The sequence below is a fragment of the Microsporum canis genome, genomic scaffold, assembly GCF_000151145.1.
Source record: "Microsporum canis CBS 113480 supercont1.2 genomic scaffold, whole genome shotgun sequence".
Classification (NCBI taxonomy): domain Eukaryota; kingdom Fungi; phylum Ascomycota; class Eurotiomycetes; order Onygenales; family Arthrodermataceae; genus Microsporum; species Microsporum canis.
This window is the reverse complement of record NW_003299168.1, coordinates 3,161,205-3,189,070: the sequence shown is the minus strand read 5'-3', so window position 1 is coordinate 3,189,070 and position 27,866 is coordinate 3,161,205. Positions and strand designations below refer to the sequence as shown.

Genomic DNA, 27,866 nt, shown 5'->3' with positions numbered 1-27,866 from the left:
AACGGTTGACTAAAGAGGGCTTTCGGTGCCGTTGGCGACCGCATGGTCACGGTAGAAGCCAGCGACCAAGAATGCCAGCTCAAGGGCCTGCTTCTCGTTCAATCTGGGGTCACAGAAGGTTGTGTATCGTTCACTCAGACCATCTTCAGTCAAACCGGCAGCACCACCAACACACTCTGTGACTGCCTCACCAGTCAATTCCAAATGCATGCCGCCCAGGTATGAGTCGTGGGCGCGGTGGATTTCCAGGGCCTGACGCAGTTCAGACAAGATGTCTGTGAAATTTCGTGTCTTCACGCCGGATGGGGTAGATCTGGTGTTTCCATGCATGGGGTCACATTGCCAGATAGGGATGTGTCCTGAAGCCTGCACCGCCTTGATGTGACCTGGCAGGTGGTCGGCAATTTTGCTCCCACCATAACGAGAGATCAGGGTGACCTTTCCAAGCTCCCTGTCGGGGTTGACAACGTCAAGGAGAGCAACGAGCTCATCCGGTTGCATCGTAGGACCAACTTTGATGCCGATAGGGTTGGAGATTCCACGGAAGAATTCAACGTGGCCACCATCGAGCTGGCGGGTACGGTCACCTATCCAGAGGAAATGGCCGGACAAATCGTAATAGAACTCCTTTTCCGCAGCCTGAGCAGGCTGGGTGGTGTGGCTGCCGGCCGGCTCGACTGGGTTCCTCGAAGCACGGGTGAGGGTCTCTTCATATTCCAGTATCAAACCCTCATGACTGGTGTAGATATCGGCAGTCTCGATACCACGAGCCGTGTCGAGGCCGACGGTTCTCATGAAGCGGAGCGAGTCAGTGACTCTGGACGTGATCTTCTCGTACTTTTCCTTGATTGCAGGGGTTTTGACGTGGCCCAGGCCCCAGTCAAGGGGGGAGTGCAGGTCAGCGATGCCAGAAGCTAGGGCTGCACGGATATAATTGAGAGTTGCAGCAGAGTGGAAGTAAGCATCCACGAGACGGGAAGGATCAGGCTTTCTCGATTCAGGGGTGGGTTTGAATCCGTTTACATTATCACCCCTGAACGAGGGCATGGTAACACCATCCACAGTCTCAACTGCGCTCGAACGAGGCCTGTCCAAATAGGATGTCAGCAAAGTACGCCAGTCTTCGGGGCTGAAAGAGAGTACGAAAAAGCATACTTGGCAAACTGGCCGGCAATACGAGCAATTCGAATGACGGGCTTGTTGGCTCCTGTTCGTTCTAGGTTAGGGGCATTATCCCTGACGAGTCGCGACTTGAAAGGCGCAGAACCCACCCCAGATCAAAATCAAACTCATCTGCAGCAACAGCTTGATCTTTGCCTCGATCATATCCTGGTTGCAGTAGTCAAAGAGCTCAGCGCAGTCCCCTGGCATTCGATTGCATCAGCTACCGGCAACAAGACTGGCGTGGCGGAGAAGAACTTACCCCCCTGGAGGACGAATGCTTTACCAAGGGCCACCTTCTTCAGGCACTGCTTCAGGTTCGTGATCTATCGACCCCCGGTGAGCAGAAGAAGTCAAAGACGTACAGCTCCCAGCTTTTTAGCCATACCTCATGGGGAGTTACGAGTGGCGGGAGCTTCCGGAGCCTCTGAACCGCGTTCTGCAGGCCATCTTGGTCTTCATACACAATCTCCTGCTTGAGAGGCTTCGACCTCCACGCTTCAAACACACAAGATCATATCAGCATCCATGAGAATGATATGTAAATATATATACAGACATATATATACGGATATACGACTCACAGGCTGGTGTCCAGTCGGCCATGATGATATCTAGTGAGCGGCTGATGCTTCAACCCAAAAATTGAACTGCAAAGAACAGAGTCGACAGAAGGCGACGACGCAAGATATTTATGAGCAAGAAGAAGAAGGGAAAAACCTCAAGCTTTCTCTTTCTCTCACTCTCGAATGACTCAAAAACTCGACTGCATGCGAGGCTGATTGGACGCAAGTCGAGCGAAGTTTTGAGATTTCAGCTTCGACCAGACGAGAAACTCGCCAGGGACGCACGAAAGGGCCTCGTCTTGTTCCTTTTTCCTTGTCTGGTCCCTCGATCAAATGGCTAACGGTCAGGATCCCGGACTCTTAATATAATCTTATAGTTGAGTCGCCTTAATGTTTTTATAAATAGAAAGGAAAAAAGGGTGGCTTGTGCAAGAAAAAAGACTACGAGGCTTATTAAGAAAAGCATTCTCGCTACGTTTGTAGATGTATAAGAAAGTGATTAACGAACCAGGAATACGGACAGCGTATACGAACCTGCAAGGTCTTCTCTTCCTCATCAATTGCTGTTTAACTATAGGCCAAAGATGTCGGAGAAAGCGAAGCAGGGCTCAGCGACTCCCCAAGATGACAACGGCCTGTCTGCTGAGGCCGGCGCCTCTGAGATTCCCACCAACGCCGAAGACCGCGCCGCCGCCGCCGCCCTGTCGTCTCTGAATGCGCCGAAGACAGCTGCTGAGGCTGACGATGCCGACGAGGACGGAGGGAAGAAGCCGTCCAGCGCGGACCAGGAGGCTCTCGGGAGGGCGATGAGCAGGCTCGAGATGATAGCCGGAGGGGCGAAGAAGGCCGCAGCTGGCGGTGACAGGAAGAGGACGGACGCTACGACTGCGGCGGGAGAGATTGCTGCTGCTGCTGCGAGTGGTGAAGTGGTCAAGAAGAAGCCGGTCAAGGTCGCTGCGGAGGACGTAAACTTGCTGGTCTGTCGTATACCTGTCACTTTGGTACGATCACTACGGGCAGCATACTGATGAACACTAGGTCGATCAGTTGGACCTCACGAAGATAAAAGCGACTGAGCTTCTGAGAGAACATGAAGGGAACGCTGTCAGGGCCATCCGGGCCTTTATCTTGCCGCCCGCCGCTGTTGCTTGATAGTTGGATCACCGTCCTGATCGAACACAGTTGATGTTAAACGACGGTGTCGACTGACAAGCCGCATGTTGAGAAAAGGACCATACATATGATTATACTTGTGGCACTTTAACGACCAGGAATGGGGGACAGAACGGCCTCTTTCAACGGCCGGGGCAAAAATGAAACGGCAGACTGATAAGAAGATGGGACATACGACATGCACGGATAGATCATAGTGCATAGCTACATGAATATATGAAAGCATGACTCGTTTCATTCGTTTCTTCGTTAATCTATAGATTACCTCTCTGCTCTACTTCATGGTGCTTTTTGGAAGCCGGTTCCCTCGACTATTGTCCAGGTAACGAGCCATCCCAGGAATGCTTCGATGGCAAGAGACCACCAGACGGCACCGACGATGTTATGTTTCAGCCCCAGCCCCAGTCCCCAGCCGGCAATCAGGGGGCCCAGTGTCCTCGACGCACTGGATGCGCTCTGTGCAACTCCGTGCAAGGTGCCCAGCACACTCCGGTCTGGCACGGAATTGTTTACAAGAATCACCGTTGCGGGCAAGGAGAAGGTCCTGGACACAACCTGCAGGAAGATGACGGCCGAGAGGGCAGGCCATATTATGTACGGGTGGTTGGGCAGCAGCACAAGAAACGGCGCGAGGAGATAGGCCAGGGGAGAAAAAGGGAGGAAGATCCGAAAGGACTTTAACGTCCCCAGACGCCACTGGATGCGCGGATAGATGAATATCTGTATAGGTAGGCCGATGAGACCGATTATGGCGGTGGCCAGCCCGACCTTTGAGCTGGACATACCGAGTCCGCCTCCAAACTGGAAGAAACTCAGGTGGTTTTCGGGTGCGCGAGGCGTCGGGAGGAAGACGAAGCAGAGTGCGGTGAATGCGCTGGTGTGGAAGTTGAGGAAGATATGGGCCACTAGAGTGAGCAGGACATTGCGAGTCCATATCTTCCGGAACGGTAGGCGTTTACGCCGTCTGGGAGCCGTGTTCCCGCCGTTCAACGGTCTCTGGGCTGAGGCTGGTCTTCTTCCCTCTAGCTCCATATCAAAGGAGTCTGGAGTATCGGGGTCCGCCAGCCCGTCGAGGGCCTGGTAGTCGCTGTGCCGTGAGAGACCCAGGTATCTCGATATGGCTTTGCCAACCCGTATGCCCATGTCCCCCCTTGACCGGGCTACTTCATGTGTCTACAGAGTTCAGCATCCATCGTATGATACGCGTATAAAAAAGAAATTGGGAAAGTAAAGGTGTTTACCTCCTCCAGGCCGAGTGATATGGCGGCCGCAGAGCAGAGAATGAAGACTGCCGTGACCAGATTCGGCAGTGCAAATGGCCATTTGACCATCCACGACACTCCGTCTGCTCCTCCCAGCCATGATCCAGGCCCGAAGAGGGATGGATAGTTGCTGATGGGATCCGCCATTAGTCCACCCATGATGGGACCAACGATGACCCCGACATTGAAGCACATTGGCAGCAGCAAAAACGCTCTCGACTGGTATCTAATAGCATCCATTAGCTCTTGTCCGTACTTCAACGATTCCGTAGAGACATGTATACGTACTTCCTCTCCACTACGATCTCCGATATCATGGTCCTCATGACGCCGGCGTTGCTGTTCAACATACCTCCCAGAGTCCTGAAAACGGCCGCCGTGGCAAAGGACTTGGAGAAACCAAAGCCCAGGGTCGAGATACATGCTCCCAGCAGGCCAATGAGCAGCACTCTCTTCCTGCCGATGGACTCTGCATCCGCCAGCCGTCCCCAGAAGACCGCGGTGACGAACTGGGCTCCCGTAAAGGCGGCTTGTAGGATGCCCGTCTGCGACGAGATGGTAGAGTCCGGCAGCGACGGATCAAACGACTTGAGCTGGTAGAACATGTAGGCCTGCAGCGAGGTCTGCGCCAGCGGTTCAGACAGCCTGGCGACCGTGAGGATGATGAGCTGGTTCCTCTTGGGCAGCGAGCTCCATGTTACCGGCCTGTCCTGGTTCTTCGCCTGGGCTTCTTCATCGCGAGCTTCCTCCGGCGACTGCGTGCTCCTCCGTCGGTCTGTATTCTCATTCTCAGTCTCATCTTCATCCTCGTCCAGGTCCAGTCGAGGTGTAATAGTTGCAGTTCTCGAGTTGCGCTCGCCGATAGTCATGGCGTTTTGGTTCCTTTTTTCTGTATTTCCTTATGCCTGTTGGGAGCGGATCTCGATATTATAGCCCATAACATCTCAGCCATCGAAGAGGTAGGAACAAGGCGAGGATGAAGAGAAATAATTTTTTTATTATTTTTCGTTTGTCTGGCTAACATGGATCTTGTTCGGCATCTTAGCCGGAGATCGATGACGCAGTGAGTATAACTACTACATAGACAAGATGCTGCTCCTAGATGTGTGATATTTCTATATAACTCCTAGCCTATAACCAAAACTACTTCATAATCATTATGTCGTCAACTTGCTCTCTCACAATCGGCATCGAATAGTCTGCTCTCCTTCCCACATGTCGCCGGGCTCCAGTGTCTGCCATCCAGACACGGATCCTGCCTCGACGCACACCATGTTCTTGTATGCTTCGTCAGGAGAGAAGTCGGCCATGCCCTTGGCCTTTTCGATCCATGGGTTCCAGACAACCATGTCACTCAACGATGCCCGGGTGATCGAGAAGATGGGCTTGTCCGCAGAAGTCACGGCCACCGGTGCAGTTGGGTCGAGGGACTGGTAGACACGGTCTACTTCGGAGGAGATGCCAACGGCATCAGACTCTTCGGTGAACGTAGATGCTCCACGGACCTTGTCAACATATGATCTCGACTTAAGGCCGGCAATGCGTATCTTTGATATATCCTAGACAGAAATCGTTGAGCAATGAGACACAAAGGTCCAAGAGGGATAAAGAGAGCATATACCTCTACTCTGAAATAGGTGTGCAGGAGAGACTGGAACTCGAATGATGCGGTCCCCTTGTTCTGGACCTGCAGCGAGGTGGTCAGGCTCCGGGGACTCAAGGTGACGCTATACACCAGTCCAAAGTCGAACGGCCAGTCCTTCTGGAACTTATCACTGAGCATGCCCTTTGACAGGCCGAAATCAAGCTTGACGCTGGCATCACCTTCGGATTCGGACGTGGATTTGCCTAGGAACTCCCAGTAGGCGTTTCTGGCGAACCCATGCTGAGGGAGGGAAGAAGTCGCATGTTCCTTCGGAGGAGGGCCAAACACCTTGTACACAGTTAGTCAGACGCTTTCCGGTCTCTCGCGGTTCGAATACAGGTAGATATATAGCATACCGGGAAGACAAGAGGGATTCCTCCCCGGATGGGCTTGGAGCCGTCTAGATGTGCACTCTCGCTGAGGAAGAGCTGCTGTGAGCCGTCTGCGAGCTTCCACGACGTCACGGTAGCCCCGAAGAGGTTGACGGTAACTGATTCCCCCGAAGCAAGCGATGCTTCAACCCGATTCTCGAGGACGGACACGCTGGGCCCTGGGATGGAGGAGGCTACGGGGATGGCAGTGGGCTTCTTCGAGCGCTCCATCCTGTCTCCCTAGATATGCTCTTTGAACGAGCGAGATCCGACGAACTAGAACGAGCGTATCAACCTGTACACAAGAACTTTTCCTTCTTCTTGCTGGCTTGGTTCTGTTAGATGTTCTATTGATGGAAACTATTAAACACTTGAGATGTTTTGCTTTGCGGCGGCTGTTTTGGTGGGGCACGAGAAAAGATGACTTCATCGGCTCCAACATAATAATCAGACACATTATAGACAAGGCGAGAGTACAAGCATACATACATAGTGTATGCGGAGACAAGATATACAGAGAAGTATAGAAGTAGAATTAAGTGTGATTATTATGACTAACTGTTCATTACAGGTTCATTCCTCGAGCCAACCACGATAGGAGATGGGTATCAAGACGACAGAACGACGGAGAGACGAGACGCTGAGGACATGATATATATGATTAAAGATCTCTAACAGGAGGGTTAACAGTGGTATTCGACTGTTGAGGCTGTCTAGACGAAGATGGCGGCGCCGAGGGCAGCGGCAATGACGGCGTTGCTGACCACGGTGGAGGCAGCTCCGCTGTTGTTGATAGCATGTTAGCCATCTGGATAGGAAGAAAAAAGGGACCAGCTGGGTTACTCACTTGGTGCTGTTGCTGCTGCTGCCGTGGTGACTACCGGAAGAGCCGCCCTTCTTGCGCTTCTCGATGACTGGGTATCTCTCGGCCAGATGCTTGACTGGCTCCGCAACCTTGGCCTCGGCGTCCTGAACGCTGTTCTTGGGCTCGTCTGGGATAGCGACGGCCATGGAGGCGAGGAGGAAGACAACTCCGGTGACGGCAGTGAACTTCATGTTGGCAGTATGGGAGGTTTGTTGGGAGAGTGTTGCCGAATGGAGAGAGTGATAGGCTGCTCAGGACTGCTTGGAAGAGATGGATGAACGAGGAGGAAAGGACATACAAGGTCTATATATATATATATATATAGGCAGCCGGCCAAGATCAATCTCCATCCTGAACAATGCCTGACACGTCAGTTATCGAACCATGAACCGCCTTGCCCTTCAAGATCACCAGGATACGCTCTGTGTTTGCCCAAACAGGCACTTGGCACTGCCGATATCTCTTCCAGCTGCAGCCAGGCTTGCGAGAAGACCCCTTTTTTTCTTCCCCTGCCTGAATCCCAGCCCACACAGCCCGTTCCTCTGCCGCTCTGCCCACTCAGCTGCGCAGGGGATCAGCCCTCGCTCACCCTAGCAAATCAGCGCAGCCAGCAGGCAAGCCGCATGCGACCTGTGTTTTTTTGGAGGCTCAATTGCGTATAGTTTAGTTTAACGCTTATTTTTAGTGTTGACCGATCTCGTATCTCCCAGCTCTTGGGTGGTGTCCTGGCTCCATACGGAGGGCGCTGGGCGAGGCGGAAAAAGGACTACTTTGTAATTACTCTGTTCATCGGTGAGGTGTAATGTTGTTTTCCTAATGGGTATACGATCGATTCTAAACATACATACATAACACGGATCTGCGTGGCTGTCCCGAAAGAAAGAAAAAGACTGAAAAAAGCAAGGAGACAAAAGAGGTCACTCGCCTCTCTTGTATGCATTATGTGCCTCCACCTTGATATCAAACATCACATCGTCTAGCTCCCGAAGAGTAGAGCGTCCAAACGAGACATTTCTTAGGGAGCCAAGGATGGATTTGAGGGACTGGAGTATAGACAATCCCGAAGTTGCCTGCCCGTGTGGTGGCGAGTCCGTACGTGAAGGCGTTCGAGGCGCTTCAGGTTCGTCTTTGGCTACACCCTCAGCTTCTGGCTCTCCTGGAGCAGTTTCAGTCGCTTGCACGGGCTGAGTTACCCCAGTCTCGCTCTCAGGTTCAACATCCTCATCGGCTACCGTCCGCCCACGAAGACGGAGGGATCTCCTCTTCTTCGGCGCAGGTTGGTCATTTTCATTGGCCTCTTGGCTGGCTTCTTCCGTCTGGCAAGGGCTAGTTCTCTTTCTAACAGACCGCTTTTGACTTGTGAACGAGTTGTCTATACTTGGCGTGGTGTCAACGACAATCTGAGGCAGCTCAGGTACATGCACCTCAACCTGATTTGTACTGGAAACTGTGCCGCCACCGTTCTTCTTTCTCCTTCGGCTTCCTAGTTTATTCTTTGTCTTTGACTGTTTGGCATCAGATACGCTAAGGTCCATTGATAATTCAAGGTCTTGCTCCAGTTGAGAAGCAATCTGCTCTTGCAGGGGATCATTAAACGAGTCAGGGACCAGTTCAGCACCCTTGTCGTCACCATTACGGTCCCTCTGTCCGCCGGATTTGGCCCTTGAGGTCCGCTTGGGGGCGCGGGTATTATCGTCATTGTTAGGTAGAGGGGGCTCTGCGGAAAGGGTGTTTGAAATTTCATTGGGGCTTTTAGCAGTAGACTCATGGGCCGTGGGCTCTATTACTTGAGATGAGGGTACTGTTTGCGGCGGGGACGAAGGAGGATCTTCATTTGTAGAAAAGCTCCATGGGATTGAAGTTAAATCCAGACTTATAAACGATGTAAGTGGACTCCTACTAGCCGGCGTAGGAGAGGACTGGACTTCTTCTTCAACGTTTGGTGCCTCTGGTGGGATAGTTGGAGTTGGGACATTGCTGTCAAGAGTTTCGATAGATTTTCGTCTAGATGTTGGCCTGGACGAGCTCATCTCGGGGAACATGATTGTAGTATTCTTTTGTTGTCTTTCCCTAACAGATTTCTGGTTTTCTGTCATGACCTGCGACTCTAATGGCCCTGCGGAGTAATCACCTGGCTCAATGGTAACAAATTGAACCTGCGAATCGTCATGACGAGGCCGTTTAGGCGTAGAGGTACCATTTCTTTGTGCTAGCCTCCTCTTACGGCTGCGGGTATTGCTATCTGTGGCAGATTGGGAAGAACGTCTACTACCCTCTTTCCTGGATCCCTTAGTTGGCGTTGGAGTTCTCACATTTTCTTGTGAGCTTATGTATTCGGGTGGCGGGGATATGGCCTAGGTCTGCCTGTTAGCTGAAGAGTCAAATGAAATTACATTGAATGCCATTTCTCTGAATACCTTTAGTCCTGTACGCTGTGGGAAAGAAGGGAGTTGAATTTCGACGTATGGGTTCAGTTTTCGCAGGATTGATTCCAACGATGGCGGGTATGCTAGGCTCTCTTCTAAGCCGAAGGATGCATTCCACATGGAGATGAACTTGTTGACAATGGATTTATGGTGTGATTCAAATCCAGCTGTTATAAGATATTCTAGTCGCTCTAGGGCCTCGCTGTTGGTATTGCAGAGAGATTTAATATTACAAAGAGTTGTGGAAATCAAAGCCCGAGCCTAGACCTTGTTAGAATTGTTTATAACTATGATGAGGGGATAAAAGAGTATCTTACAGAAGTCAATACAGCCTTATCAAGGCCTGACTCCGTGGTCAGTTTTTTACTTGTATCTGCTAACCATGGAGCAATACCCATTTGTAGCCTCTCAAGTAAAGTAATGCGGTAGTTCAAAGGACACCGCTCAAGCCATTGAGAAACAGCGTCAAGGAATCCGGGTATATCAGGGATAAGTGTCTCTGATTGTGTATGATATATATGCAAAAGGAGGTCATTTGCCAGGGTGACGAGCTTATCACAAAATGGTTGGATGAGTTTGCCGCTCTTCAGGTTCATTAATAAGTTGGCAGGCTGCTCTTCGGCAGCTGCCTCTCGAGGAAAGGAGACCGGCTCCATAAACAAAGGCATCTCAGCACAACTTATCGGCAACATGTCATCCCGCAGTAGGCGGCTAGTGAAGGCATCAATGAACGACGACGTGTTGATATCGCCCTTTTCATTGCGAACCACGGCCACTAATGACCGAAACAATGAAGACCATTCGAAACTATTGATGCCATATCTTGAGGCATATTCAAGTATCTTTATAACCTTATCATGATCGCGGAATGAAGTTTCATCTTTTCCCATAGCATTCATGTCATTGTTAGTATTTGCGAGTACATCTTTGGCGAAAGACGAAATGCTCTTCCAGGCCTCCTCAACGGAACTAGGGTTTAGTTCGAGGGTTTCACTGGCGGGCCCAAGTAACAATTCGGTAACCTGGCGTAAGATTTCCAGGCGTGAGCTCCTGGAAGTTCGGCCTTGTAGACCAGTTTCAATAATACCGCGGAGGAGGGCTTTATAGCGAGGCCCAGTAGTGGAGTATGGGGAGAGGCATAAATGTTGGAGAAGATGCAGGATGGGAGATCTGACAACACCGTTGGGGTGCGGACGTCGGTGTGTAGGGGTCTGTGCTATACTGAAGGTTTCCGAAGAGGATTTTAGTAGCACCTTTTCCGTAAATGCAACAGACCCTAATGTAGGTATGATGGTTTTGACGAGGAAAAGAAATTGGTTAAAGAAAATGCTGTTTCCATCCTTAGCCCTGGAGACGGAACATTTTCCAGTCTTCCAGATTCGCTGCAGACTTTCGAGTATTGAACCAACAGCTTCCATTGTCTCCGCGGAAGGCTGGATTTCCTTACTAGAAGCATCTGCAAGGCTTCGGGATAAGTGAATCCAGGCTAGCCCAACCGGAGACTCTTCTATAGGGGAACCATGCTCGATAAAGAGATCAAACAAGGTCTCAAATACTGGCAAAATTTTGGAAATCCTGGAACGAACCCATTTGCAGTCCAGTCGGGGGAGATCCTCAGGATCAACCTTTGTAGTCTCGATAGCCTTTTTCTCATCCCAAACTTTGGGGTGAGAATTCCATAGGAGCATGGCCAATATCCGACAAAGTCCCAATGCGTTCCCTGAGCTCCACTTCAAGACTCTTGAGCTTGGTGGTATGATGTATTCCGCCCAGTGCAAGTCCAGGCGTTCAAATGATGTTCCTGGTCTGAAGGAATAGTAAAGAAGGTTGCAATAGCTGGAAAACGCCTGGTCGGTGTGGACACCTCGCTTTGAGGCCTTCTTCCTCTCCAGTTGAGAGTCGATGGGCTTGAATAAAAATTTGGCCAGTTGACTCCGGTTACTATCATTAAATTGTACCACGTACACTAAACGATTCCATGCAAGAAGAGCCTGTGAGTTGGCGGCAGGGTCACTGCAATTGAAACACTGTTGGATAACCAACATCCACGATTTGAAGTGGGTCCATTTCTCTATCAGCCATCGAGGGCTACGGAGAAGGAGTGTTACGACACTCCAAATCTGAGGTACGTGTGAGCTAGTTTCTCGGTTCGCAATCATGCTGGTCAAGCGATCACAGAACACATTCACGAATTTCGCGTCTTTGCCCTTTTCCGTGGGAAGACTCAGGACGTCATCGATTGCCTTGAAAACAGGTGTACACGGCCCCAAAGAATCAGTTATTCGGAAGCCTAGTTGGATGGCTTTTAACCTGACATCCTTGACTTTATGTAACAGACCGGCGATAAGGTTATCCATCCAAAAGCTGGCATGTGTGGTGAACACAGAGCGTGCCTGAGAAAACAATCGATCATATATATTGAGACGTAGAGCGGTCACTGCCTTCCCTCCAACCCGATCTGGCCCGCCTCGAATTGTCTCTAAAAGCCGAGTTACTCTAGAGCTGGTAAGAATCTTGGGTGAAAAGTTTTGTATGCTGAGTAGCCTCATATAATCGATAACAATATTCTTGGGAGTTGCGTTGTTCTGGATCGATGATATGGCACGATCGAGGATATAAGATTTGAAATCATCTGGGATTCGAGGGGAGGTTTCGGGTTTGAATACAAGCATATTCAGTAGGTTCAGAGCCTGGTGAGATAGTGAGAAGTCTGAGTCAGTGTTAGAGGAAGGCGTAGTGTTAATATCCCGTTTGATCCAGCCAACAAAGAGATCCATATTGTCAACAATGGAGTTTGAATCAGGTTGGTCGCAATAAGCCGAAAGGCTGCCGACCAGTTGGGTGTAGGCGTCTCTCCGCAAAAGATGAGAGCTCCCCGACAGCTGCTCAATAATAGAGCTAAGCATCCCTGATAGGTCGGTGGATGGACTGGAGCGGAGTTCATCTGAGTGTAAATTGTCGGATGTCACAGTCTTGGATTTAAGGATCGACTTGGCGGGCACGCTCTGGCTGGAGGAAGGTGGCAGAGACCGTAGTCGTACATATGACTTCGTGCTGTAATCCGTGAGCTCAGGAGGTTTTATATAGCTTGCCATGGGTGAAAAGTTGACTCGTTTCGACCGTGAGCTGGACAATGGTGGTGAAGAGGCATCTGAGGGAGAGAGGGCAGTTGTAGGGGCCACAATTGCAATTGAGTCGTCTGCAGACTGGGACACATCTCCGTTCAACGAGAAAGACGTCCGTGGAGGAGTTGGAGGACGAGGTTCGGAAAAGGTTTGGTCAACCATCTTCGTCTGTTCGAAAGATTCCGATAAGAACAAGCGTGGATCTAACGCTTCCGATCCAAGGTTGAAGCAAAAGACGCTCAAAACTCAATAAAACATAATTAGAAAGAGAGGTATCGCGATTCTAAAATGAAGAATGAAAAGAAAAACGGTCTGAACGAAGAACAAGAAACAAAAAGAATGCTGGTTGAAGAGTTGCGGTTGGTACACTCGACGTCTCAAGTTAGACGTGAGGTTTTGCGCTTCATCTTCTTTCTCAACTTTCCGCGCCTCTTTTCTGATTTGACGCGCGCAAAAGTAAAAAAAGTCGCGACTTTTCGCGGTGGCTGGTAACCACGTGATTAATTTAAACGCGTACTATGAACTTAATTTAAAACGTATTAGTAAGTAATACACGTGATATGCCGGTACTTCGGCTTTAGCTCCGGCATTATTCAAAGGACTATCAACAAGATACGATCCCTTATATTTACTTCTTTAGATATGTCAATAAATTTTGTTTTCTAGTCACATCTTATTCTTCAATTCCCGTAATATATACTATATACCGGAGATAGATACAAAGCAGGTTGTACTTTATATACTGCCCCCGCTCGCCTCCTCTCCCTCTCGTCATATGTACAGGTTGGTGTCAAGCATTTAACCACCCTTGGCGAAGCGCTTGAGCTGGTCCATATCACCGTTGAAGATCTCTGAGTCGCCTCCATACTTGTAGGTGTCGGCGTTCTGCCAGAAGGTTTGGTATGGCCAGCCACCTGGGGCAGTTCCGGGGCTGGAAGCCCAGCGGGCGAGGACAAGTGGGATGGTGGTGCCGAAAGTCTTGGTGTTTCCGGTGCAGGACTGCCACCAGTCAGGAGAGGTGTAGATCATGGGGTAACGGCCGGTTCTGGCGTTGTAACGGTCGGAGAAAGCCTTGATCCAAGCGATCATGGCGCTGGCACTGAGCCCGTAGCACTTGGGCTTACCGGAGGTGCCCTCTAAGTCAATCATACCGGGGAGGGTGATTCCATCGCTGGTCCAGCCACCGCCATTGGCAAGGAAGTAGTCGCATTGAGCAGTAGCGGAGGTGTCTGGGTGGGCAAAGTGGTAACCACCACGGATGAAGTTGTTGCTGGTGGCACTGGTGTACTGCGTGTTGAAGGTGGCAGACTTGTAGGTGGTTCCCTCAGTGGCCTAAACGATTACATGTTAGTACTTTTCATATCTCCTTCCAAAGAGGTGTAAACCAACCTTGATCATGACGAATCGGGTACCACCAGCGTAGGCAGCGCGGAAGTCGACATTTGGTTGGTAGGAAGAGACATCAAAGCCCTGGACCTTTCCAACAAGAGCATCGGCCTCGGCTGGGGCGGGGGCAGCGACGGCAGCACCAGCGACAGTGGCGACGGTGAGAAGAGAGAGCTTCATTGTGATAACTTATTCGGTTGAAGTCCTTTTATTTGTGAGTTTGTTGGTTTTGTTGCTGGCACAAGAAGAAATCCAGTAGGGCAACCAGAGGATATATATACCCCAAGACGCTCGTACTGTTTATCCCATTCCCCACGCCGCTCACCACACTGGAGAAGGCCGAAACTCGTTGAGCATGGTACCTTCTGATACTGCCCGTATAGGATGTCCAGTGGAAATGCGTATTTGATACATAACTTAGCCCCATGCATACTATGTAGTAGCTTCGAAAAAAGCTTTTGTCCAGGACAGAGTCGTTGCGCAACCACTCAGCATGCTCGCGCCAGAGTCTAAAATATAATCATATAATATATTACCATATATAAGCTCGACCCCGCAAAAACCGTAGCTGACCCGAGATGATCGTCGGGTTGCAGTGCAGAAGTTTTTCGAGGCAGTCCGGAAAGCAATATCACTGCACGTGCAATATAGTCCTGGACTTGGTGGGTTTTGTCGTGAATAATGGAGTAATATGTTGTAGTACTGGTATACGGAGTATGGAGCAGTTGACACTATGTAACTGCAAGCCAGGACCAGACCGGAGTAAAGACGGACGGGGCCCTTGATTGCCGGGAAGCCATCATCGTCTCCCGAACATAGCCAAAGTCACAGAGGGAGAAGAGAGAAAAAGGTTCATATCCGCTTTCTGCCTTGACATCGGCAAACATCCTCCTGCATTGTGGTAGTATCAGGCTACCAAGTGGTGGGGTGGACTCATTGTCACCATGTCCTGGCCAAGAGCCTTGCATCAAGCTTTGGTCCTCGTAAAATTTCTTAGGCTTGAAGCTGTTGGACGGCAGGCTCCGAGTCTGGAAGCTGGATGCTTTGATCGTCAAGCCTGGTTATAATTGCTGGTACACGGGGCGTTCAGCATGCAAGATCTCCATATTTAGGGTCTCTCCAAGAAGAATAAGTTCCACAACCAGTTGAACAGAGCTTGGCTGGTGGTGATGGTGATCAGGAACCATCTTTTTGCCCTTCTGGTCCACCACGTATCCAGATATATCAAACGTTTCTAACTTTAGAAATCTCTGAAAAGGGAGCACGGCTTAAGCCTGCTAGCCTGATGGGCCTTTCGTCTCTGGCACGGTAATACTGCCCCGGCGTCTGGAGTCAGATGGCCTTCCCTTCTTTATGCTTGGAATTCGAAACGTGGTTGTGATCCCGTTGCTCAATTCAGGCTCGTATGTTTCTATCCTCACCCCTGTTAGTGAACATGGACCAGATCTCGGGAAGGGTAAAGGTGGCTGCTACTCCGTACATAGGACCATGTAACCTATGGGGCTGAGATCGAGTAGGCGTGAGATCCCTGCCTGCCATTTTATAGGGCAGCTTTTTCTTGTTATGTATTATCAAATATCCTCGGCAACTTTGTAAGTTACCAAGCAACGTCCACCAACGTTCGGTAGAAAAGGGTAAAAAAGGCCCCAAAGCGACATCAAACGAACGAGGACAGACGCATCGAGCTCCCGTGGTAGTATCGCTAGTTTACTCTCGCCTGCATCTCGGGGTCTTTCTCCCTGTAATTAATTGAATACGTTAATCATCAAAGAACTCTACAAACATGCAAGAACCCGCCGAATCTCGCCCGATATACAGGTCAATCAGTGTATCTTCTGGGGCAGAGGAAGAAGAATTAACGTATATCATTCGTTGCAGTAACACCACCCATAGGCTGCATGGTTTTGTCATGACTCAGGAGTTGGCCGTCTTGTTGACATCCAAGCATCGTACCTATGTCGGTCAGGGGGTCAAAACCTGACTCGCCGAACCAGAATGACAAGTATAACGAAAGATTCCCCCTGTCTGCGGACATGCTCTTGATGAAAATACGCCTGAAGAGTTGCCTTGGGTGCCTATTCAATGGATTTTCCCAAGTTCTATACCCAGTTCTGCTGTCGTATATGCAAACCATCGAAGCCTGCTCTCTTCTATCCATTTCCCTTTTCTGATGCTTGCATCTCTCAACCCAACTTTGATCTTGCAATAAAAGAATATAATACATTATCATGTTACAATATCAAGGATATTCGTCGGAGATGCACAACTGCATGCAACCGCGGCTTCTTGATGAAGTTCACGATTTGAGGGACAGCGGGAGTTTTCGATTAGTTGTATTACTATGTCTGCTAAGTAGTTATGTACACAGACCACAAACTATAGGCCAGTGAGGGTTCCCACTTGCTTTCCGCCTCTCTTGCAGCAGTTCTTGAAGCAGGTAGGGTTTCTGCCATCCATCCAACAGTGGTAGTTGGAGAAGTGAGTGTTGTAATTCTTCTTATGGCACTTTTTCCCGCAGTCGTAGGTTGGCTTGACTGCTCCGACGTGAGGAGTATTCTCGCAGAAGTAGCATGTCGATGCAAGGGCCTGGAGAGGGAGGGCAAGGAGGATGACGGCGGAGAGCTTCATCTTTTTATCGGAGTATTATTGTATTAATTTATTCCTGATAGACTGTCAGACCAGCAGCGCATGAACATTCTCCAGACGTTTATTCCTTACCTTGGCTGTTTGAATTTTGAACCAGAGCGAGAACCTTGGCCTCTTTTGATTATTTGTGGATTAACTAACTGGCAAACAGTTAGAATGACCTCTCTCTCTCTTTCCAGGGCGAATCCCACTCACCTTTTATGTCTTAATCGGTGCATGCTGTAGAAAATACAGCGAGAGACAGCATCATCTCTGAGCTTTTAAATAATTATCCTCCACATGCAAAGAAAAGGAGAGCGGCGCACCATTTCCGCGAAAAGTACGAGTAGTCTCTTGAATACGACGAAGAAAAAACGCCCTTGGTCAGGGGCACGAAGCGCTCAATTCCTCTATTTGGCTAACTTGGGCAGTCGATCGTATGGGCGACCCTTCTTCAGCCTCAAAAAAAAAAGGGTCTATCCAGGTCGAACCTCTCACAAATAAGCCTCGAGCAGAGCTGTCAAGCTGCCAGAATGTCAATGGTTCCGCCCGTCTCGCAATGTGAAACCGGAATCCTTCAGGTTTGGCTAGCTATTTCGCTAAGTATTTAATAATAGCTAAATAGTGGGCCGTTCAGCCCGAACCTGACGATCAAAACGGGACCGGGAGCTCGGGGAGATGGATTTGGTCGTTGACCATGAATATACCTCCATATTAGACAAGCTCGGGAGGTCTGTTGAGCCGCATGGAGGTTCTATTCTCCCACAAAAAGATGTTTTCGCAAGTGATACCTAAGTGGGAAGATGAAATGCTCTTCATGAAAGTGATTGAACTTTTTATGCAGTCAGACTCGCTTCGAAGGCTCTTGGGATTGTTCATCGATCGTTATCCAACATAGGTTGACCATGGTTGAAAGCTGAGTCTTTCAGCGGCATCCTGGTGTGATATGGATGAAGTCACCTCCACACCTTTCAGTGGTATATTCCTCTGCGGGATATATGGTAGTGATAGAGAGGCATGTTTAACCCTTTGCACTAGGTATATTATTCCCATTTCTCTGAATAGTTAGTTACTGTGACTGTCTAGTTACAAGTAAAGAACGGGATTATCAAACCAACTCGAGCCAACGCTCATGAACAACCCTTGCTAATATGATTACTTACATCTACCTATACCACTTATAAGCAAATATATTCTGTGTTTGCAGGTTAGAGTTTGTTATAACTTGCCCCCCAAGATAACCCGGTTATACAGAAGCCCCGTACGCAGAGAGCCCTCTAATAACCTGGCTATTTGGCCGCTTGAGGAGCAGGTTAAGCTTCAGGTTAATTTTAGTATAATTAACAGGTATATATAAGGCTTAGCCTTCTTAGGTTTATTAAGCTCTCTATATACTGATGTCGTCCTGTTCGGTTTGTCACATCCCGTAATACTTTTGCACTGTTGCCTACATAGCAATTTCTGAAATAGGCGGATTCTGGGTAACTTGCTCTTAAGTCGCATTATATATCTGCATCTAATACTCCAAAGCAGTATTATCGCGATAGAAAATCATTAATCCTCATTAGACCCTCAATATCACCCTCAATCGTCCCTGCTTTATCCTTCCCGACCCAGCCTCGAGTATATCCGCCTCCAAAATCAACAATCCATATATCATCCTTTACATCAACTAGAACATTCGCTGGCTTTACATCACCCCATACAATACCTGCATTATGTAAGTGGCGCAATGTGGTTGCCAGTTGACTTGCCCACCTCTCATTTTGAGCTCTTGGTGTGTTAGGGCGCAGTGCGCATTCCAATGTTATGTAACGACAGTCAACCCAAGAGAGCAACAGCCCTAAACACCGCGAGTTGTCTTGAACAACACCGTACAAGACGGGAACTCGCACTGTCATGCTGCGTTGCAAGTCCCTTATGCGCTTGTAGCATTCAAGCTCACGGAGAGCGCTCCTCTTCTCTCTAGCGCCCAATGGCTTAAAGAAACAGGTCTTCCCATCCACGAGCACCTTCTCGGGCAGTTCGACGAGCGCATCCTCAGAGTCGGGATAATCGGAACTAATCTGTACTTGCATCGGTTGATATGAATGGCACACTGTGCTGAGTTTATAGCCATGCAGGTCGACCCCATGTGGTCTTTGTTGTGATAAAGCTTGGTCGCCTGGGAAAGGAACGAGGGTGTCGTTAGTAGCTAGTAGTGAATAGTAAAAAGTCTCTGGATTAAGATAGTCGTAGAGGGTATAAGGCTTTTGTGTATGCGTAAGAGGTTCGGCATCTCGAAATAGTGGAAGGAAGGGCTTTATCGCCCAGTCCTGAAAATCATCAATAGTTAGGCCGTCAAGACCGTCATCTGCTTCTGCTACTTCGGCAAATCGAAATACTGTTCTAATATGGTGGGAGAGTCACGGAGGTGGTCAGGCAGTAGAACGATATAATAACACCTTCCTTTGCATCTCACAGTCATCCTAGACTCTTTTCTGGGGGCGTCAAACCAGAATTCTGTAATGGAGAACCGTGGCAACGAATTCATGATCGACGACGCAGAAGTATTATGACAGTCAGGATGGCCGTCTTCTTCTTATGCTCATTGGCACGTTAAAAGTTACTGCTGGGGGTTTTCGATGCTCGAAGGACTAATTACAACCGTTGGTTAGACGGAGCAACTCCTGCGTATGACGTCACGGGGCGTTACGTCTTCTTTTCGATGGCAGCCCAAGAGCTGGAGGCAAAGAAAAGGCCCCAAAAAGCTGGAGACAGTCAGATTTTTGTCGAATCAGATTCATTTCTCATCACAGCATGTCCGAGGATATGAGGAATATCGGCTATGGCATGTATACTGCTGGTCGGATTCAGGATGCGCGCATCGTGTGTACATGGGCGTTCGACTCTGTACACCCCCCAACGTTTCGATAGCCTGTGGAGCTATTGCTGCACCGATTATCCTAGCAAACTGGGATGGGATGAAAAAGGACAATGATGATCACTCTCTGCCGTGTATCCTTGGAGGTACCGGGCTGAGGGATCAGAATACCCATCTACGCCATTGGGTTGCACCCTGAGGGTTTGTCCAAACCATGGTTATAAATATTATATATGGAGGTCTCCAGCTCCGGATTAATTTCAACCTGAGCTTATAACTATATCCTCCCTCGCCAGTCGGAATTTTTCCTCTCCTCCTCTGGCTGTCTTCTATTCTTTCGATACATAATAACCATCGTCAAGATGGATAAGATACGAGCTTTGGTTAAGGGCCAGCCCCGCCAGTCGAAGGAGGCTGCTGCACCTGAGAGAGAGAGTCATCCTGCCGGGATGGTGAACACACCAATTCCAAGATTAACATGGCGCTCTTTGGTGATGGGAGTCTTCGTGTCGATGGGAGGGTTCCTCTTCGGTTATGACACTGGCCAGATCTCGGGGATACTGGAGATGCAGAATTTTAAGAAACGGTTTGGCGAACCTGGGCCTGAGGGATACTCTTTCTCCAATGTTCGGGCAGGATTGATTGTGGCGCTGGTAAGGGAATAGACCCCATATACCCGGATCTGAACTCTGATCATGCATTTGACTTGGAGCAAGGATTGATTTCAATCGTGGTTCATCCTCAACTAATCCAAGGATTCTTTGATAGCTTTCTGTTGGAACATTGATAGGCGCCCTTATAGCTGGTCCTTTGGCTGACAGAATTGGGCGAAAATGGTCTATATGCATTTGGTGTGGAATTCTTTCGGCAGGTATAATCGTGCAGATTACCTCGCCGGTGCCCAAATGGTACCAGGTTGCGATTGGGCGGTGGGTTACCGGCCTAGGAGTTGGTTCACTGTCGTTGCTTGTTCCGTTATACCAGGGAGAGAGCGCACCAAGACATATTCGTGGCGCTCTGGTTAGGTATGCCAATGTCTTCCATGCGATTGACAAAGGATGCAGGCTAACCCAGCTTCTATCTTATAGCACCTATCAACTCTTCATCACTCTCGGCATTTTCATCGCCAATTGCATCAATTATGGAACCGAAGCCCGCCCCGATTCCAGCTCTTGGAGGATCCCAATGGGAGTGACATTCATCTGGGCTGCCATTCTGGGCTTTGGAATGATCTTTTTCCCCGATACCCCTCGATACGACTATCGACACAACCGGGTAGAGAAAGCCAAGCGAACGATGATGAAACTCAATGGAGTTCCTGAAAACCATGAGAAGCTGCATGAAGAGTTCAACGAGATCCAACGCCAATATGAAGAAGATGAACTTACGAAAGACCAGCCTTGGTACTCGATTTTCTTCGCACCAACTATGCGCTCCAGACTGCTTCTTGGAATAACACTGCAAGCGTTCCAGCAGCTTACTGGCGCAAATTACTTCTTCTACTACGGCACATTTGTGTTCAAGGGTGCCGGCTTAAGCAATAGCTTCATCACCCAAATGATTCTGGGCGCCGTCAACTTCATCGCAACATTCATTGGATTGTATAATATCGAGCATTTTGGAAGACGCAAGTCCTTGATTGCTGGAGCGCTATGGATGTTTGTGTGCTTTGTCATCTATGCCTCTGTCGGCCATTTCGTTCTCGATCGTGGTAACCCTTCATTAACGCCTGGAGCAGGCAAAGTGATGGTTGCGTTCTCATGTCTATTTATCGTAGGCTTTGCATGCACCTGGGGCCCTATGGTCTGGGCCATCATTGCCGAATTATATCCATCTCGATACCGTGCTACCGCCATGGCAATGGCCACTGCATCGAATTGGCTGTGGAATTTCTTACTTGCCTTTTTTACCCCCTTCATCGTTGGAGACATCGACTTCTTATACGGCTTTGTGTTCGCTGGCTGCCTCATCTTGGCTGCCTCTCTGGTCTATTTCGGTGTCATTGAGGGCGCCGGACGTACTCTCGAGGAGATCGATATAATGTACCACTTGCGCGTTAAGCCGTGGAAGAGCTCGAAATTTGTCATTCCTCCTTCGTTCCAGAGGGGCGGTGACTCCAACGGAGGCAATGAAGCAGCGAGAGCCGGGCCCGAATCTCAAGGACAAGCCGCAGCAAACGTACAGGGAGCGAGCTAGAGATTCAATAGACGCTGCTTTTGCTGTCCCCCCAAGCATTAGCAGGGCTATTCCTTTTCATATCTCATCTTTAACGACGGCAATGCCTATCAGTCTATACCCACTACTTGACCTTCTTGTATAGCGTCTGATTTCGCCTTGCGATTGTATATATATTTGAAGTCATTGTTGATTGGCTTTTAATACCCTCAATGAACCATCCCTCATAGGATTTTATATCACAAAAAATAACAACTTACTCCACTCGGAGTTTACCACTGATATGCACTGTGTATGTATACCTGGTTGGTAATCGAGGAAATTTTATGTACATGAAGCACGGAAGCCGGTGCCTAACCGAGCGAGGCAACTTGGGCGTCGCAGGGTGGCGGGGGGCTTACAACCTCGAAGTGTGGTGGTTGCTCCGCGACTTGCAAGAGGTCCGTAGGGTACTTCACCCATATGCGGCCAACCGTTGTGAAACCTTTCCGGTAGTATTGAGTATAGTCCTTGAAGCAGGAAAGAATATGATCGGTTAGCTGGATGACACGCTTTATGAGCGAGAGCCCCCTTTCTGCGCCTGTTCATATACCCAGTCGTTAAGACCCGCGCGGTTTCTAATTGCAGGAAACTTGGGTTAGAAAACAAAAGATCAATATTACTCAGGGATAATAAGGGTTGCCACAAACCTTGCGATTTCAATAGCATAAAACTGCATCCGGACCACTATAATTATATGTAACTCGTTAGCCGGTAATAGCCCACAATATAATGGTATCGTCATCACCAACCAAAAATTGTCTCTTTTTCACCATACTCAAATTTCGGGTTTGCTCTCAACAGGGTGCCAAAGTTGTAATCTGTAACCTTCTCTTCATACTGCTTCATCCAGTTTCTCCACTTTTCTTTGCCCGCTTTGCTCTTCATTTCATCTTCATTGATTGTGGCGGCAGGGTCGAAGTCGGGGAACTCGGTTTTGAAGCTCTCGTATATCTCATCATCCAGCTTTGTGAGCCGTAACTTTGATCCGGGTGCTCGCTCGAGGATTGCCCAGTATGTTGACATTTGCTGGACAGCTACAACGGAAAGCAGGTGAGCCATTATTTTCTGACATGGAGAAAGCATGAAAACTAACCTTTAACTGCAAATTGTTTTTCCATCTGGAGTGCTTTGTTAGTTTTACCAGTCACAATGTGAATGAAAAAAAAAAAGCTTACATCTTCTAAATTCTGAGCCTTCTCCGGGTCAAACGGGGGAAGACTTGAGGGAGCCATTTTGTAATAGATGAATGCCTCTTAACTGACGATTTGTGGGAGTAAGGCGGGGTGAAGGAGGGGTGAAAACTTGTGATATACGATCAAGATCGGGGCTAGCTTGTAGGAAAATAATGTGTTCTGTAAGCCTAGAAATATATCAGACAAATAATAGTATGAAGGTGCTATTATCATACCTCTTGGGTATGCTTGTGACTGGAAGTTGGATGTTGCGCTTGCGATAATAATTTCGACTCACGAAATAATTTGATAGCCGCCGGATTATTTAACCGCCGATAGAATAGACCGGGTGGATTACCTAATACATCAATGCCAAGAAAGTTTGATGGATGCAATATTACGTCATTCTATTGAAGGGATCTGGGCTTTTATAAGGGATATCATTCGTAAAATCTGGTAGGTAGAATCTGCTCCAAGCCGCCTGTATTTATCCAAGAAGATATGGGCCGGAATGCATGGGGGAATAAACAGTATATGCAAATTAATAAGTAAAGACACGGTTTAGTCAAACTCTTCGATACGGCCTTGCTCCAAAGCCGTTCGGACTGGATTCTCAACATCAACAACCCCCGTAGCGCGGAGTCTGTATAGGGTAAAAATGGTCAGCCAAGTTGAAAACATTAAAGGGGATGAAAACTACAGGGGCATACCTTTCAAAAAGAACAAACAGCCTCTCTGCTTCACGCTCCTTTTCTTCCTCAGTCATTTCTGGCCCATCATCTACGGGCTCTGCATCAAAACGCTGGCCTGTGATTGGATTAACAGCGGAATCGAATTCTTTAGTACCTTTGGAGCTGTAGGCTTCCTTTGCGCTTTCTGGAATCGCCATATCATGCGACATGAGGAACCCAGCAGCGAAACCGTACCCTACATTTCTCACAAAGTCGTTGGCATGACTTCCTGATAATTCAAACATGAGCGCTGAAATGCCATCCCGTAGACTAGGAGCCACAGGAGACGTCGACAGCCGTAGTAACCGGGATGATAAGGTGTTAGACTGGCCGATAGGTAGATCGTGATCGTTGTCTTCCGGGAGAAGTAGCCATTCCATGTATTTCCTCGGCCCTTCCGGGGCAAAAGAATATATCTTTCTGAGAAGGGTAAGTAGAGGAACAACGAGGGTCTCTAGGTGGGATGGCTTATGCATTGCCACGGCTTGGTCAAGAATGTTAATTAGCTTATCCACATTGCAGTTCTGGTCGAACTTTGGGAAGAGTGGGTTGGTGCTGAAAGGCTTGCTCTTCTCTGCCGCAAGATCGAGGTTCAGCAGCGAGTTGATGAGGTAATTGACGGGAGCTTGCAACGGCGGCGTTGGGATCTCAATAAGACTTAAGATCTTGAGTATATGCGGTATTGATGGAGAGAACGTTGTAGTATGGTGGGGATAGTAATTGGTTATATTGAACATCAGTTTGAGTGTCTCTGAGAGCGCAAGCTCATCGATACACGTAAGTTTCTTCTTTTTCCCCTTGGAAAATTGTTTGGAATGGCGATGTATATGCTGCACTGAAGTCAGCCGTCTGGAGTGATATTCAAGAATGGGGCGGGGCGTATGTCATACGTTGTTGATGCTCTCTCCCAATGAACATTCGCCAAACAACTTATCAAAATCCAGATCAGAGTCATAAGTCGTTAGGAATAGGAGCCGTGAGCAGAGAAATTCATCGTCAGAGTTATCCTCCTATACCGTCTAGTTAGCTTCATTTTTCCCCCTCACTCACTATAAATGCTGATGTCACACACCTTCAACTTCTCTGCCGCTTTCCTTCCATTTCCAAGATCGACGAACCGTTGACGTGTAGCCTTCTCAAGCAGTAGCGCATTTGCCAGACATCGCAGAGCTTCTCGATATATAATCGCCTCTGGCTCGTCGAACCCGTAGGCGGAGAGTGTCGCTATACCCTAGACGGCGTTAGAGCCATGGTAATACGCTCGTTCAAAATCGCCTGCTTTCCGTACCTCCTTTTCGTATATGGGATCCGCGTTTTCTGGCTTTCGGCCATGGACTCGAAGTTTTTGCAGAGTTTCGATCCGTTCTATTGAAACAATAAGTTATTATGCCAGGTCAGAAAAGAACGATAGGAGATTTGTAGTGACGCATACTGGATGTTGGAAGGGTTTTCTGGTCTAGATCTGAACGCAGAATGTCGAGCAGGTGGCGCACTTCAATTAATTTCTCTAATACTCAGGATGTTAACGATTGCGCATTAGATGAGGTTGCGGCCATACCTTCGCCTTGTAGTTCTAGGGTGTCCATGGCTGATGGACGCAGCGGGGTGTCGCCTTCGTTCGTTTCCTTTCTCCCTCTAGAAATTAAGGTATTCCTATATGCGCGTCAGATGGCGTCTTCAGGTGGTTCTTAAATATTTTGCTTGCCAGTTAACCAACTAGCCGTTTAACTAGTGTAGTTGTATGTACAAAGGGGCAGAGGCGGGGCGGCGCTGGCGAACTTCTTGGGCTTCCAAGGTTTCTCCCAAGCGCCCTTCAGTTTTTCGGAAGCAGTTGATGATCCGGAGAAGAAGAAGGGGGCAAAAGGACGTTCAAGTACCGTGGAATCCGAGTAGCCGGTGAAGTTATTGGATTGATGAAAGGATTACGTATAATTTAAAGGCCAATAGTTTAATCCGGTCGGTTGGTCAAAAAGGCCTGGGTAGGTGTTCATTGTCTGCTGTATTTACACGCTCTTTTACATATTCCCCTACCGTTTTGCTATTGATAACAGTCAATTATTCAATTATCTCTTGACATCCTCTGCATATAAATTCATTATATCCTGAGCCAGTAACCCTTGAGATAATAATTAAATCTGCCGCTGTCACGCCGTGGCGAAAACACCATTGCATCATGCATGTTCGGTCAATCAAAAAAAAAAAAAAAAAAAAAGGCCTCTCAAGCCTACTGGAAAGCATTTATATAGGCGTCTTCAACTTTCATTGTGCTCGGTCAGCCTAAGAAGAAATAATGCTTTCGTACGGCACTTTCTTTCTTCATAGCCATGGCGTGTCTCCACAGCCGCGATAGGCGTATTCTTTGTCTGTCCGCGGAAGAAGATACACCATGCTGGAGATCAGCTACGAACACTGATCTCTGCCTGGCCTGGCTCAGAGATCGATCGTGAAACAGGGCACTGTAGTTGACCGGAGTGACTGTCGTCTGCCATGCTGGGAGGACATGCTTCCCTTCGTCTATAACAACAACTGCAGCTGTGCTTCCACACAGGCCGATCCGGTCCTCCAAACGATACGAACGGCCAGTCGTCGTCGTCTTCTCATCGTTAAGAAGACGAAACGACCCCTGGAGAAGAAGACCTGACGGTTCTGGGAACACGGCTTGACGACCTGGTGGATGGATGGCGGACGTCACTACTATGATAGTGAAAGGCATCTCCATCCCTGCAAGCAGGCCTGGAGTTGTTTCGATACCTCACCTTCGAGGTATCTCTACGTTGGCGAACCAGCGTCTCACAACATTGAGGTATTCAGTCATAAATACAATTACCGAACACAGATATAGCTTTCCCAAGTGCAATTGAACGACCGACAGATAAAGAGCAACCGACAGCGCAAGCAAATATCAAACACCGCATAGGCCGCAACTAAGATGATAGCCTGAAAAGAGAGACCACTGTTGCCCTGCTTACTTAGTTGCATGCTTGTTGTTGGCGAAAGGAGTCCGTTTGTCCCGCTTCATCTATATATAATCCCTTACCGTCCTATTCTCCTATAACGCGAGCCTACTAGCTACCTGGAGTTCGAGATAGGCGGCAACCGGAACACAAATTCTTAAGAACCCCGAAATATCTTGGTACTGCTACGTTCGAGAAGTGGCTATGGAGTGAGGATATTTAAATGTCCATCAGGGCTTTTTAGCAGTTGTTTTTGGGGAGATTTCAAGGCGCCTTTATTCTATGAATGCTGGGTATCGTGTAGTAATTCGTGTAGCCTAGTGGTTAGTGCAGGGCCTAAATGCGATTCTCTGGATTGCGCTTCTTGACACTCACCTCGCCTTTCAAATTCATAAGCATCCTCTTCTTCAGCTGCAGGTTTTGCAACTCCTGAGCCAAAAACCACGCTGTTCCCTGGCGTGTAGAGAGGTATATCCACGTCCTTGTAGACATAAGGCGTTTTATCACCTTCGACTTGCACTTCACGCCGGCGCACTTTGCGGATTTCTGACAAGTCCGTTGCTGGGTTCCAATTCCGCCCTAGTAGGGAGGATATCGCACATGAATGATATCTTCCCGTATACAGAATCGTAGATCAGCAAGAGCCGGAGCGTATTCACTATTGGGATGTGGTGATTTCTCCAACGTCAAGCGTAGTGACCACTTGGCCTCCTTGTAGTTATCGCATTTCAAATTGATAATCTACTGGCAGCGCATCGCTGCCATGGATAGATTGAAATCAACTCGATTGTTTGCGTGGGGGCCGGAGTGCAACGAGGATCATAAAGGAAGGCGAGAAAATATTATTTTATGTACATGAGAGCGGCTTAGTCACGTGATATGCCTATTGTTGTAATACGGTTCCTAATATGGTTAGCGCGTATTATCTAACAAGACAAGCAACCTTAAAAAGGAGTAATATACTATATTAGGTTAGTGGAGCCAAGGCGGGCATCTTGTGCTGTCGATCAGTGGAGACAAAGTTGGTGCACAAAGTCTGTGTTTTCTTGCGGATGCAAGGCTGAAACTAAGACACCTCGGCTGAAGGAGGTGGCACTGGACATCCATCCTACACTCACCCAGCGGTACATACATCTTGTTAGGGACCATCGATAGGGGCATACGGGGTATGCCACCGGTTCGTGCAGGGTCTCTTTTTGGGTTGTTTCCCTTTTTTAACTCCATTCATTGGCGAATACAATCGAGGAATAGAGTATATGGTTCTATACATGTGTATGCTGCGCAAGGGGCCAAATGCACACATTAACCCTGCAAGCAGTCAGCC

The 27,866-nt window shown here is 48.6% G+C and overlaps 12 protein-coding genes across 12 annotated transcripts; 2 read left to right on the top strand and 10 right to left on the bottom strand.

Moving 5' to 3' along the window:
* Positions 1-9: 9 nt before the first annotated feature.
* On the bottom strand, positions 10-1,767 carry MCYG_02650 (phospho-2-dehydro-3-deoxyheptonate aldolase; the record flags this gene model as incomplete). The annotated part of the gene is made up of 6 exons (XM_002849670.1): positions 10-1,087; positions 1,156-1,207; positions 1,272-1,364; positions 1,424-1,487; positions 1,550-1,659; positions 1,746-1,767. 6 exons carry the CDS (start codon positions 1,765-1,767, stop codon positions 10-12), a joined length of 1,419 nt encoding a protein of 472 aa, XP_002849716.1.
* Positions 1,768-2,311: 544 nt separating this feature from the next.
* On the top strand, positions 2,312-2,879 carry MCYG_02649 (conserved hypothetical protein; the record flags this gene model as incomplete). Its single annotated transcript, XM_002849669.1, has 2 exons — positions 2,312-2,704; positions 2,766-2,879. 2 exons carry the CDS (start codon positions 2,312-2,314, stop codon positions 2,877-2,879), a joined length of 507 nt encoding a protein of 168 aa, XP_002849715.1.
* Positions 2,880-3,179: 300 nt separating this feature from the next.
* On the bottom strand, positions 3,180-5,031 carry MCYG_02648 (conserved hypothetical protein; the record flags this gene model as incomplete). Its single annotated transcript, XM_002849668.1, has 3 exons — positions 3,180-4,073; positions 4,142-4,388; positions 4,451-5,031. 3 exons carry the CDS (start codon positions 5,029-5,031, stop codon positions 3,180-3,182), a joined length of 1,722 nt encoding a protein of 573 aa, XP_002849714.1.
* Positions 5,032-5,340: 309 nt separating this feature from the next.
* On the bottom strand, positions 5,341-6,409 carry MCYG_02647 (UPF0010 protein; the record flags this gene model as incomplete). The annotated part of the gene is made up of 3 exons (XM_002849667.1): positions 5,341-5,721; positions 5,784-6,095; positions 6,164-6,409. 3 exons carry the CDS (start codon positions 6,407-6,409, stop codon positions 5,341-5,343), a joined length of 939 nt encoding a protein of 312 aa, XP_002849713.1.
* Positions 6,410-7,960: 1,551 nt separating this feature from the next.
* MCYG_02646 (conserved hypothetical protein) lies at positions 7,961-12,756 on the bottom strand (the record flags this gene model as incomplete). Its single annotated transcript, XM_002849666.1, has 3 exons — positions 7,961-9,397; positions 9,437-9,730; positions 9,787-12,756. The coding sequence occupies 3 exons, from the start codon at positions 12,754-12,756 to the stop codon at positions 7,961-7,963; spliced, it is 4,701 nt and encodes a 1,566-aa protein (XP_002849712.1).
* A 636-nt stretch (positions 12,757-13,392) lies between these two features.
* MCYG_02645 (N,O-diacetylmuramidase) lies at positions 13,393-14,160 on the bottom strand (the record flags this gene model as incomplete). The annotated part of the gene is made up of 2 exons (XM_002849665.1): positions 13,393-13,926; positions 13,984-14,160. The coding sequence occupies 2 exons, from the start codon at positions 14,158-14,160 to the stop codon at positions 13,393-13,395; spliced, it is 711 nt and encodes a 236-aa protein (XP_002849711.1).
* Positions 14,161-16,206: 2,046 nt separating this feature from the next.
* On the bottom strand, positions 16,207-16,876 carry MCYG_02644 (conserved hypothetical protein; the record flags this gene model as incomplete). Its single annotated transcript, XM_002849664.1, has 6 exons — positions 16,207-16,356; positions 16,381-16,602; positions 16,652-16,677; positions 16,699-16,740; positions 16,788-16,821; positions 16,847-16,876. The coding sequence occupies 6 exons, from the start codon at positions 16,874-16,876 to the stop codon at positions 16,207-16,209; spliced, it is 504 nt and encodes a 167-aa protein (XP_002849710.1).
* A 1,264-nt stretch (positions 16,877-18,140) lies between these two features.
* MCYG_02643 (conserved hypothetical protein) lies at positions 18,141-19,138 on the bottom strand (the record flags this gene model as incomplete). Its single annotated transcript, XM_002849663.1, has 2 exons — positions 18,141-18,993; positions 19,050-19,138. The coding sequence occupies 2 exons, from the start codon at positions 19,136-19,138 to the stop codon at positions 18,141-18,143; spliced, it is 942 nt and encodes a 313-aa protein (XP_002849709.1).
* A 692-nt stretch (positions 19,139-19,830) lies between these two features.
* MCYG_02642 (monosaccharide transporter) lies at positions 19,831-21,664 on the top strand (the record flags this gene model as incomplete). The annotated part of the gene is made up of 3 exons (XM_002849662.1): positions 19,831-20,121; positions 20,237-20,493; positions 20,557-21,664. 3 exons carry the CDS (start codon positions 19,831-19,833, stop codon positions 21,662-21,664), a joined length of 1,656 nt encoding a protein of 551 aa, XP_002849708.1.
* Positions 21,665-21,996: 332 nt separating this feature from the next.
* Positions 21,997-22,708, bottom strand: MCYG_02641 (DUF757 domain-containing protein; the record flags this gene model as incomplete). The annotated part of the gene is made up of 4 exons (XM_002849661.1): positions 21,997-22,152; positions 22,236-22,260; positions 22,333-22,369; positions 22,435-22,708. 4 exons carry the CDS (start codon positions 22,706-22,708, stop codon positions 21,997-21,999), a joined length of 492 nt encoding a protein of 163 aa, XP_002849707.1.
* A 710-nt stretch (positions 22,709-23,418) lies between these two features.
* On the bottom strand, positions 23,419-25,174 carry MCYG_02640 (conserved hypothetical protein; the record flags this gene model as incomplete). Its single annotated transcript, XM_002849660.1, has 7 exons — positions 23,419-23,500; positions 23,568-24,385; positions 24,479-24,598; positions 24,661-24,819; positions 24,877-24,953; positions 25,021-25,095; positions 25,147-25,174. The coding sequence occupies 7 exons, from the start codon at positions 25,172-25,174 to the stop codon at positions 23,419-23,421; spliced, it is 1,359 nt and encodes a 452-aa protein (XP_002849706.1).
* Positions 25,175-25,860: 686 nt separating this feature from the next.
* Positions 25,861-26,301, bottom strand: MCYG_02639 (uncharacterized protein; the record flags this gene model as incomplete). Its single annotated transcript, XM_002849659.1, has 1 exon — positions 25,861-26,301. The coding sequence occupies one exon, from the start codon at positions 26,299-26,301 to the stop codon at positions 25,861-25,863; it is 441 nt and encodes a 146-aa protein (XP_002849705.1).
* Positions 26,302-27,866: the final 1,565 nt, after the last annotated feature.